At 40.9% G+C, this 12,484-nt stretch overlaps 1 protein-coding gene across 1 annotated transcript in view; it reads right to left on the bottom strand.

The window, feature by feature from the left end:
• Nucleotides 1-12,484, bottom strand: part of LOC143267862 (usherin-like) — a 216,558-nt gene that overhangs the window by 74,608 nt on the left and 129,466 nt on the right. Inside the window, exon 10 of the mRNA XM_076548182.1 lies at nucleotides 10,678-10,808. Within this exon, the coding sequence (XP_076404297.1) occupies nucleotides 10,678-10,808 (131 nt within the window). The remainder of the gene's footprint in view (nucleotides 1-10,677; nucleotides 10,809-12,484) is intronic.

Raw genomic sequence — 12,484 nt, 5'->3', positions numbered from 1 at the left:
TTTTTTTTTGGTTTTTCGAGACAGGGTTTCTCTGTGTAGCTTTGTGCCTTTTCCTGTAACTCACTTGGTAGTCCAGGCTGGCCTCGAACTCACAGAGATCCGCCTGGCTCTGCCTCCCGAGTGCTGGGACTAAAGGCATGCGCCACCACCACCCGGCCTATTTTCTTCAAGTCTTATGCCAGGTGCAATCCATGCAACAAGACATGTCTGCCTACACATATGAAATAAAAATACTCCTCCTTAAAATGGCATTCCCGAGGCGCATACCTTGCCTGGCTTCTTCCAAGGTACTTAGTTTGGTAAATAAACCCAGACCCTCTTATTTTTATACCAGTTAATTCCTCTCTGTTTCCTTCCCATGGCCCATTACAACGGAGGTACTACAACAGCAAGGATGGTGGTGGATTGACCATTTCTGAGAACATCCTAATCTCGTGTGTGTGTGTGTGTGTGTGTGTGTGTGTGTGTGTGTGTGTGTGTGTGTGTGTGTGTCCTTGTGATATGCACCCATCTACCACTTGGCACAGGCTTTCTCATTGAACCTGGAGCTAAGCTGATGGCCATCAAGCTCCAGAAATTCTCCCCCTTTTACCCCACCCCACCCCACTACACATTATACACTGTTAAGATTAAAGGCATGATTGTGGCCATGCCTAGCTTTTTTGGTATATTCTGAGGGGGATTTGAACTCAGTTCCTCATGCTTGTTAGTACTGAGCCCCATCTTCAATCTCTGATCTTCCTTTTGCAAAAGAAGCTAAACTTCAGGACAGTAGTGTGGTTTCTGGAAAGTCAGTCAGAAAGAATCCCTTACACCAAAAGCTGTGCTCACAGTCACTATTCCCAATTTACTCTGAATGCCAGGCTGCAGGTCCATAACAGCAGGGTGTTAGACCCACCAAAGGGGAACAGCATGACGGACACTTGTCAGGAGCTGACAGCACACTGGCAGAGTCAGCCAAGTGCTGCAGCTATTGGCATGGAATCTGCCCAACACAGTAACAATGGCCAATGGTCTTACCGTACCACCTTGTGATTCCACCCAGGGCTCTCCAACTTTGGACACGAGAGCCCATGTCCCAGGCCAAGTGGCAATAGTGGCTATGTACTTTTGAGTGACAACTGTCACAATCAATTTGGCAAGGACATTAGTGACAACATCAAAAAAGTAAAATCTTGTTAAAACTACAACAACAACAAAATAAAACCTACCCTTTTTAACTTTCTTACCTCTTCTCTAATTCCCAGATGGAGTTTTTTACATAGTAAATTCAAGGTATTGAGTAAATCCATACATGGATTCTAGTGTAGATGTGCAAAAAATTGGTATGCTTTTACTTAAAGCAGGAAGCATGATCTTTACGATTATAAGTGAACACAGCATGTCCCATGATTTCTGTCATCACAAGACAAAAACTAATGTCTTCATAAGCATGCATTTGGCTGGTGGTAGAGGAGACAACATTCTACAGATGACATCTTCCCACAGAACTCACTAAAAGCCAAGGAGGTAATGGTGATGTTGCCAAAGAAAGAAAGGATTAGTAAAGCAAACTCAAATTTTCAAGATTAGGGTGCCTACCCTGAAAACTAAATAGACTTTGGAGAGTTTTTGTCTAGACAAGAAGCAAAGAAACCATCTAATCAATGAAGATGTTCTTCAAAATGCTCTCTCCGATGTGAAGAATAACGCCTGCTCTGCTTGTGGAAATCTCTTATGTCTCTGTTGGAATGCAGTGTGTTCAAATTCTCAATTAATATGCAAGAGCATGGGCTGTGCCCTGGGAACTTACAAGGAGCTCTCCCAGCTGTACACGGAATGAGACCTTGGTGAGCTTGTTCTCTCTCTCTCTCTCTCTCTCTCCCTCCCTCCCTCTCTCTCTCTCTCCCTTCTCTTTCTCTCTCTCTCTGTGTCTCATCTCTTTCTCTCTCTCTCTGTCTCTGTCTCTCTCTCTCTCTCTCTCTCTGTGTGTGTGTGTGTAGTGTGTTGTGTATGTGTGTGCCATGTGTACATTCATTGGGGTTCATGTGTAGAGAACTTAGAGGAGGATGCTGGGTGCTCTGTCATTTACAACCTTCTTCTCTTGTATGGTGGTTGAATGAAAATGACCCCTTTAGGTTCATATATTTAAATGTTGGGCTCCCTGGTGGTGGACAGTTCAGGAAGCATTAGGAGGTGTGGCCTTGTGGAGGAGATATGTCATAAGGGTGGGTTTTGGGATTTCAAAAGCACATGCCAGGCTCAGTCTCCTCTCTCCTCTTCTTCCTTCTCTCTTTTCCCCTCCTCTCTCTCTCTCCCTTCTCTTTCTCTCTGTGTCTCTGTGTGTCTCCTCTCTCTCTCTCTCTCTCTCTCTCTCTCTCTCTCTCTCTCTCTCTCTCTCTCTCTCTCTCTCTCTCTCTCTCTCTCTATTCCTGTATGTGTGTGTTTCTGTCTCTCCCTCCATCCCTCCATATTTTGCAGTAGATGTAAGCTCTTGGCCATTGGCTATTGTTCCAGGCCTATCTCTTCCTTCCTGCTAGTGTGCTCTCCACCATGATGAGAACTGACTAACCCTCTGAATTGTGAGCAAACATCATGATGAAATGGTTCTTCTTTTTTTCTCTAAGTTGCCATAGTCATAGTGTCTCTTCACGGTGGTAGAAAAGTGACTCAGATACCTTGAGGCAGGGTCTCTCACTGAACTTGGAGCTAGTCTGGTGCCAGGAAGACCCAGGGATCCTCCTATTCCCACTTTGCACAGCACGGGGGTTACAGTTTTGTGAGATTATGTCTTGCTTTTTAGGTGGATCCTGGAGATCTGAACTCAGGTCATTCTCACACACCAAGCACTCTTCCCAACTGAGCCATCTCCCCATCGCTGTCACTACCATGCAGGTAATGACACTTGTGTGGTATTTTCAGTGAGGTGTGGTGAGAAAAGAGTTCCTTGGGTAAAGAGGAAATGACATATTTTCTGTAAAAATACAAAAATCAATAAAAACATCAAGTGAAAGTTGTATTTCCAAGGAATGGCAATTCTGGGCAATGTTTTTGTTATGAGAGGTTTCCCACCAACTGCCTACTCAACAAAGTCTAGATGCCATGGTGTGGTCTCAGCAGAGCTTTCCAGGTTCCTCATGCCAGTGAGCGTCCCAGGCCTCTGGACCTAGCTTGTAGTGCCTCTGGACACTGAGTACACCGAGGTGATTTGGCCATTTTAAGTGAATTTATGAAGGACATGTCACAGGAGGAAATGAAAATATGGGGAGGGAAATGATACCTGCAAAGAAACTCACAAACATGACAAAACATGGTTTTGTGCCAATAGGAACTTCATTTTCTTTGGATAGTTCTGATTTTTTTTAATTTTTAAAATTTTCTCTACATTAGTCTTTTTTTTTAATAATTTTAAAGAGAAATTGTGAGAGCAAATATATTTCTTTCATTTTTGATCTTAGCTTGAAAATATATTTAGTGTTTATTATTAAGTAGCTCTTCACAGTGGCTCATAATGCAGAAGGCTTTCAGCTTGAGAAATGTTTATTTCCATCTTAGAGAAAGTTCTTATCATGGGAGCATTTTTAATATTTTTAAAAGCTTTTTACAATTTATTGAGAATATTATAAGGGACTTCTCTTTGTGTTTATGTGGCTTATCACATTATATTAATTAAAATGCATAATTGAATTGATATATTATTTCAACTGATTTTGAAATAGTGAAGTAACTTTACATTTCCAAGGTGCATGCCAGCCAGCCATGGTGCATTAGCATAGTTTATGTTCCAGGAGTCTTGTCAATAATTATTGTAGAGGTACTTTACAACTATGTTCATATGGGATATTCATGTGGTGTTTTCTGTTAATGCTTTGTGGGGCTATGGGATTAGAAGTAGAAAGTCCTTACAAAGTGAGCTGAGAACTATATATTTCTCTCCAGTGTTCTAAATTCATTTATGAGAACAATATGATGGTTCAATGAGGTTTATTACTGCATGCCATGGATAATATACAGGTAAAGTCATGATGGGCTGCAGTTTTCCTTACCTAAGGATTTTTTACTTGTTCAGGAGCATGGCAGCAACATTGGCTCTCAAGATGAACATTTTTGGCAGATGGCATCAGAGTAAAAGAAATGTATGCAGAAGGCAGAATTTCCTCAGCCAGACAGGAAACCAGTCAGAACTTAAATGGCCAGATAGGAAATGGGACCAAGGTCACATGATCCGACTGGAAGCCAGACAGAGATCACAAGGCTAGACAGAAACCAGCCAGATCATACAACCAGACTGAAAGATAGATGGTGCTCATGTGCTGCAGGAATTCAGAGATCACATGGTCAGACAGGAAGTGAGACAAAGATCACATGCTTAGAAAGACATCAGGTAGAGATGTTTTGGCTGCACAGGAAGCCAGTCAGAGATCAAACGGCATAGTGGCAAACACACAGAACACATTTGAAGTCCCACAAGCCAAACAGAGCTCACGAGGTCCAAGAAGATGCAAACAGAGGACATCTAGGCAAAGAAGAAGCCAGGCAGAATTCATAAGACCAACAGAAACCCAGACTGAAATTACACAGGTAGACAGGAAGTAAGACAGAAAAGGAGAAAGCCCAATAATAACCATTCCTAAATCCTATCTTTTAGAAGGAATCATCAATCATGTCATAATATCGTCACAGCAGGACCAAGATTTTGATACATGGCCTTTGGGAGACAAACTTGAATTATATCCAAACTACAGTTTTCAGATCTCCCCAAATTCCTACATTCAATCAGTTTGATAAATAGCGACACCTCCCAAAAATTAAATCTATGCATAACTGTAGACAAATTTTTAAATTGTCTTATTAAATAAAAAACACAGAGTCAAATATAGGGGTGAAAGCCTTAGAGAGATCAGGGAAATAGGGAGAGCCACCAGACAACCTTACCTCACCAACTCTGCAGCTTCCAAATGTGAGTTACTTCCTGTCTACCCAGGCTTTATATGCCTTGCTTTTCTGCCCCCTCATTGGCTCTTAGCCCAGCTACCTCACTTCCTTGTCACTGCCTGTCTGTACAGACCTCCGGGTCTCTGTGGTTGGTACTGAGATTAAAGGCATGTGTCACCACGTTTGGCTCTGTTCCCTAGTGTGGCCTTGAACACACAGAGACCCTGCCGCTAAGTGATGGGATTAAGGGCCTGTGTTGCCTGACTTTGTTTACTTAAAATGGCTGGCCTTTTCCCCCTGATCTCCAGGTAAGCTTTATTTATCAAAGTACAAATAAAATATCACCACATTTCAGCACAAATAAAATATCACCACACATAACATTCACAAAAAACAGGCGACTGGCCAAATGAAAGAACACATGAAGAAAAGTGAATCAAAAGAAGCCTTCGGAAGTTAACATGACCTGGACACATCAGTACCCCTATGGGAGGACCTGGACCAGGAGTTCCACTCTTAAAGGATCTGAGAACTGCAGAACTCATAATGCCAATTTGTGAATGGGGAAAGGGAAGGAGATGGTTCTGTTGGGCTAAGGATGATGAATGGGAGAGTTTTGTAGTGAGAAGAGAGGGGAGCAAAGAAGGCAGGCTTCAGTGAGCCTTAGAAACTGCCCTATCAGGCACATTTTGTCAATGAGGCCTCTCATTGAAAAGAAACTTCTCTTGAGTGGTGATAGCCAGGATAGGTAGTTGAAGAAATTCCAAAGGAAGGATGGAGTCTTCCTTGGGAATGACAAAATTAAAAACGCTTAGTTCATTTAAAAATAAGCACAGTAATTCACATAGAAAGTTAAAATTTAATCGTTCTGGGTGACTTGTTCATCCATTTTATATATGATTTGACGAGCAAAGTGCCTGGGAGAGTCTTACCCCATAGTACTTGTGAAGTAAATTATTTAAAATTAATCATTGGATCACTATAAATATATTTAGGGAATATTGCAAACACTATGTGGATAATGACTATACTTTCTCTCTCTCTCTCTCTCTCTCTCTCTCTCTCTCTCTCTCTCTCTCTCTCTCTCGTGTGTGTGTGTGTGTGTGTGTGTGTGTGTGTGTGTGTGTGTGTGTGTTAGGTAGATTTATGGTAGGGTCTCATGTAGCCCAGGCTTGCCTCAAACTCACAAATGACATAGAATTCATGATCCCAAATGTCCCTACGTCCTAATTGCTGGGATCGTGGGCATTGTTCCACCCCATTCAGTCCAGAACCATTCAGTTCTACATATCAGCCACGGGTTCCCCTATTCTCCCCCTCCCACACCCTCCCCTTACCCCTAGCCTACCCCCCATTCCCACCTCCTCCAGGGCAAATCCTCCCCTGAGGACTGCGATCAGCCTGGTAGACTGAGTCCAGTCAGGTCCAGTCCCTTCCTCCCAGACTGAGCCAAGTGTCCCTGCATAAGCTCCAGGTTTCAAACAGCCAACTCATGCAATGAGCACAGGACTTGGTCCCACTGCCTAGTTGCCTTCCAAACTGATCAAGCCAATCAACTGTCTCACCTATTCAGAGGGCCTGATCCAGCTGGGGGCCCCTCAGCCTTTGGTTCATAGTTCATGTGTTTCCATTCATTTGGCTATTTTTTTCAATAATTGAGTAAAACTGAAATTTATTATAAGCCACAGTCGTCCTAGGGACCTCCATGCTATATATATAGCCTCCATGGTTCTATGGGTTGTGGTCTGATTGTTCTTTATTTTATATCTAGAATCCACTTATGAGTGAGTACGTACCATGACTGTCTTTCTGGGTTTGGGTTACCTCACTCAGGATGATTTTTTCTAGTTCCATCCATTTGCCTGCAAATTTCATGCTTTCATTGTTTTTCTCTGCTGAGTAGTACTCCATTGTGTATATGTACCACATTTTTTTCATCCATTCTTCCATTGATGGGCATCTAGGTTGTTTCCAGGTTCTGGCTATTACAAATAGTGCTGCTATGAACATAGCTGAGCATGTATCTTTATGGTATGAGTCAGCATTCCTTGGGTATATGCCCAAGAGTGGGATGGCTGGGTCTTGAGGTAGTTTGATTCCTAATTTTCTGAGAAACTGCCATACTGATTTCCACAGTGGTTGTACAAGTTTACATTCCCACCAACAGTGGAGGAGTGTTCCTTTTGCTCCACATCCTCTCCAACATTGACTGTCATTGGTGTTTTTGATCGTAGCCATTCTGACAGGTGTAAGGTGGTATCTCAGAGTCATTTTGATTTGCATTTCTCTGATGATTAAGGATGTTGAGCATTTCTTTAAATGTCTTTCAGCCATTTGTAGTTCTTGTTTTGTGAATTCTCTGTTTAGCTCTTTAGCCCACTTTTTTTATTGGACTGTTCAATATTTTGATGTCTAGTTTCTTGAGTTCTTTATATACTGTGGAGATCAATCCTCTGTCAGATGTGGGGTTGGTGAAGATCTTTTCCCATTCTGTTGGCTGTCTTTTTGTCTTATTGACTGTGTCTTTTGCCCTGCAAAAGCTTCTCAGTTTCGAGAGGTCCCATTTATTAATTGTTGTGCTCAGGGTCTGTGCTGTTGGTGTTTTATTTAGGAAATGGTCTCCGGTGCCAGTGCGTTCAAGAGTGCTTCCTACTTTCTTTTCTATTAAGTTTAGTGTAACTGGATTTATGTTCAGGTCTTTGATCCACTTGGACTTGAGTTTTGTGCATGGTGACAGATATGGATCTATTTGTTATCTTTTACATATTGACATTCAGTTATGCCAGCACCATTTGTTGAAGATACTTTCTTTTTTCCATTGTATAGTTTTGGCTCCTTTGTCAAAAACCAGGTGTTCATATATGCATGGATTAATGTCAGGGTCTTCAATTTGATTCCATTGGTCCGTATGTCAGTTTTTATACCAGTACCAAGCTGTTTTTATTACTATAGCTCTATAGTAGAGTTTGAGGTCAGGGATGGTGATGCCTCCAAAGGTTGCTTTATCGTATAGGATTCTTTTAGCTATCCTGGGTCTTTTGTTTTTCCATATGAAGTTGAGTATTTTTCTTTCCCAGAACTCACAATTTCTACTGAGTGTTGGAAAGGAATTAGCTATGGCTCCTAGAATGCTCATTAGAGAATATTTATCTAAATTGCATGGGTTGAAATGGCTGTTTTATGTCCATGATCATGAAAATATTTTTCAAGCATGCAGGACATTTTAAACATAGAAAAATAAACACATGTATCTACATCTGTCATGCACTTGTTTTTTCAAGTTGGTCCTGTAATTATACACAATTAAATATTCCAGAGCTGAACAATTAGAATGTGGAGCTCAGGAGTCTTCATTCTCAAAGCTCCATGGCTGAGTCATGTGGAAGCTATCATTTGGCATTGGTTACTTCAAGTACTGGATCGTTATTTAGTTACTGCCATAAGTCAGCTAATTCCCAGACTCAGGCTGGCAAGGGAACCTCTTACTTGGATACCCCATTACTGCTGATCCTTAGGGAAAGGACCCCACACTGGAATAAGAGTCTAAATTTAAATACTAAATCTATTTAAATATTTAAATCTAAATTTAAATTTAAATCAGAAAGACAGCGATTTTAGCAATTCTTTTTTAAAATTCTGGAGACTGGAGAGATGGCTCAGGTGACTGACCAAGTGCTTCTTCTTCCAAGCGCCAGGTTCCATCTGGAGATGGCTGGGTGGAGTGATGCACGCTTCTAATCTCAACCCTGAGCCAACAGGGACAGGAGTGTGCCTGGGCTGGATTGCTGGCCCGCCTAGTTCAACTGAGGACTTCCGGACTATAGAGAGACTCTGTTTCAAAAATATAACTCAGTGATGGAGACTGACAAGTGGCATCTATGGTTGACCTCTGATCTCTGTCCTACACGCATACACATACACATGCAGCCATGTGAGTGGCATACACACATAGTCCTGTAAACACACACACACACACACACACACACACGAAGTCTTTCAAAATATACTCTTAGGAAAATTTGCTCATTTGAATTTAGTAATCATTTTTTGTTGTGTTTTAGTAAAAGTGAGAAAAGCTATTCCCAACTTACAGAGGAGACAGTCTGCTCAGCATGTCTTTAGTTAACTAAGTTGGAATACAAATTTTATTGGTAAAAGTAAGTTGTCTCTCCAAAATAAAATTATTTTGGTCCACTTAAATAATCATACACAAAATATTTATTGCTTTTGTTTGTTTGTTTGTTTTGGAGACAGGGTTTCTCTCTGTAGTTTTGGTGCCTGTCCTGGATCTCACTCTGTAGACCAGGCTAGCCTCGAACTCACAGAGATCTGCCTGCCTCTGCCTCCAGAGTGCTGGGACTAAAGGCGTGCGCCACCGCCGCCGCCGCCGCCACCACCACCACACAGCTTCATGCATAAAATATTTAATAGCTTCTTGTCTTCTTTCTCCCTAGTCCATCCTCTACATCCATCTTAAGCTCTATTTCACTCATCCATTTATCAGTTGATATGGAGTTAGTTCATGTCTATATTTTGGTTATTGGGAATAACGTTGGTACAGGTCCCATGGTAAAACTCTGGGCAGTATTCTGAGGAACAGGAGGTTGTTTTCCCTAGTGGGTGCACATTTTACTTTCCACAGAGGAGTCTGTGGGGGCTGCTGTTTCTGTACTGCTCACCATCTCTTGCTGTGGGTTGTGTTTTTCTTGTAGCCCTCTCAGTGGTTTACAGGCACAGCTCACACTGGTCTTAATGTGAAGGTCCCTGATGGGCATGTCCAGCCAGTATTGATTGCCATATAGCAAAGGCTGGCTTCAAAGTTGCCCTCTGGCTCTAGCTGGTTGGTCTCAAACTGGTGATCTCCCTGTGTCTGTCTTACAAATTCCAAGATTACAAGCAACTGCCACAGCAACTTGTTTTGGAAAGCTCTGTTCAAGGTTTGCTAAAAGTAATGCAACAAATATATCTTATATCTTGTTTTGAATTTATTATGTTTACACTGTAATTCATAAAATGTCCTACAACTGGGTTATTGCTCTAACCTTTATGTTCTCAACTGTTCAAAATAATATGCATTCATTAAAATTAATACAATCATTGAGTTGGCTTTATAAGACAAATTTTCCTTTATCTGAAGTAATTTGTTGATATGAGGGTGACAGGTCAAAACTAGAGATAAGGATAACCCACTTTAACACAGAGCTATTCAATGGCTTGAAGTAGGACTTAGAAACCCATTGATTGAAGATCTGCTTTCATGTAAGTCACACATCAAAATATGGGACATAGATAATAAATGTATTTTAAGAATGTAAACAAAATATTGTATTTTAAACTATTAGACAGGTAGAAATGTGACATTTAGAAGTGGAGAAACACCATGACTTCCATTTGGGTCTTCATGCAATTGGCTTTTGCAATACTATCTTCTATTGGCTTTGGGATTAAAGTATCTTATTTATAAATTATTTAAAAAATGTTTCACTACTTTGAAGTTTGAATAGAATTCCCATTCTCCAATTCTTTTTGACATTTTCAAAATTAAAATAAAAATGAGTCATTCTTTTCTACAAAGGGACCACTACATAGCACCCAGTGCACACTCACAATGGACACTACTCAAGGTCCTATCTACCTTGGCCATCTCTTAAATGGCAACTCAGAACTTCGCGGAAAATAGAGAACTGAAGACCCTGGGAGACTGTCTGAACTCATCTCTGGCAGGAGAGCCATCCGTTACCTCCCGTGGCTGAAGTAACTCACCGGGTCACAGAGGAGGCTGCCATTTCTAGTCCCTGCAGGGTGACAGTCACAAGGCTTGCAGACATCGAGAGCAGAAGGATCTGCACCAACAGGTCGGTAAAAGTAATCCTGGCATGACTCACAGTTTCTCCCTGTGTCGGGATAGGTTATCCATTATGACTCATAATTCATTACAATTGGATGCATAATTCAAGATTAAAGACAGTATTCCTCTGAGGAAATTCTATAATTTTCGGGACGTCCATTTTAATGCACCTTTCATCTCTACCTGCCAATTTAGTGATCCGGAGCATATGAAATGGTGAACCTATTCCAAATGGTGCTTTACCCCATTAAACGCCCATCTGTTATACCATACCACACTTTTGGGAAGTTTTGCTTTATAAGGGAGCATACATTTTAAAAGAATCCATTTCTAAACTTACAATTGCATTCCTATGGTCAGGTGTTTATTTCTAAAACAAAATGTAAGCAATTGCTACACATGTGGCGATAACATCTACATCAGTGGGAGGAAGTGGGAATGCTGTATTACAAAAGTTTGTAGAGAGTCATGGAGCTAACGTAGTCCTAAGGCCCTTGCTGTACATGTAAGAGGACTTGAATCTGGTACAAACAAAACAGCCCGGCACATGGGGCGGCACACGCCAATTACCCAGTGACAGATGGGTCCCTGGGGCTCACTGACCAGCCAGGCCAGCCAAATGAATGAGTTCCAGGCAGAGAGAGATAAGGTAGAGGGTGACTGAAGAAGACAGTTAATGGTAACCTGGCCTCCACATGTATACACATGGTCAACACACATATACATTTGGTTACACAGATGTACACAAAAATTATAAAGATGCATTTTTCAGAAGTAAACTATGAAAAATGGAGAATGCTCTTAATATGATGAATTGCTATGCAGTTAACAATTTTTAATGCTTCTGTTAGTTATTTTTTACTTCAAGTATCAGAATAAGGAAATTAACTATATTTATACATTCCAGATAAATCTTGTATTAAATATTAGAAGAGCCTTATATATTCAGTGTGCAACATAGTTCCTATAAATTTCAGTTTATTAAGCAGACTTTCCTCTTGCCATTTTATGGATAAGAACCTAACTTCTTAGTCCATTATATTTGTATTATATTTCACAAACACTGATGCCACCTGCTTCTGCATTTAATTAATTAATTAATTAATAAATACTGTTTTTCAGAACACAGTGATTTTAATAATTGCTAGAAACCTTTATATAATAGAACCTACAGAGAATATTAATCACCTCCTGTATTTAGAACCTATTTTTTACAGTGTGTGTGAGTGTGTGAGTGTGTGTGTGTGAGAGAGAGAGAGAGAGACAGAGAGACAGAGAGAGAGAAAGAGAGAGAGGGAAAGGGACATGTGTGCACCATTATATGCCTCAAAGGACAGGCTGTAGGACCCATTCCTCTCCTTCCACCATGTAGGTTGGAAGACCCAGCTCAGAAGTTAAGACTCTCTAGTGAGCTCCTTTTCCTATGAGACATCTTGTTGGTCCATATATTTTTATCTTAAAAAGATTATTGGTTTCTGTGTAAAGTCTGAGTAAATGTAACATGCCCATGTGTGAAACCAGATACAAGGAAGACAGGAATGTAAGTCACACAAGTGACTTACTATGAGGATGTATTCAAACTTAACTAGGCTAAGTATCAAAATCAGTAGTTCAGTCAATGGTGTGAACCTTTTCGGAGGAACACTCTCCTGCAAACGTACAATGAAGGACTGTTTCTGAATGGAGAAAGTTTGATGAAACAGCTTTTGTCTTTAAACTTAA

The sequence above is a fragment of the Peromyscus maniculatus genome, chromosome 11 (assembly GCF_049852395.1).
Source record: "Peromyscus maniculatus bairdii isolate BWxNUB_F1_BW_parent chromosome 11, HU_Pman_BW_mat_3.1, whole genome shotgun sequence".
NCBI classification, from domain to species: domain Eukaryota; kingdom Metazoa; phylum Chordata; class Mammalia; order Rodentia; family Cricetidae; genus Peromyscus; species Peromyscus maniculatus.
This window is presented reverse-complemented; position numbering and strand designations above follow the sequence as displayed.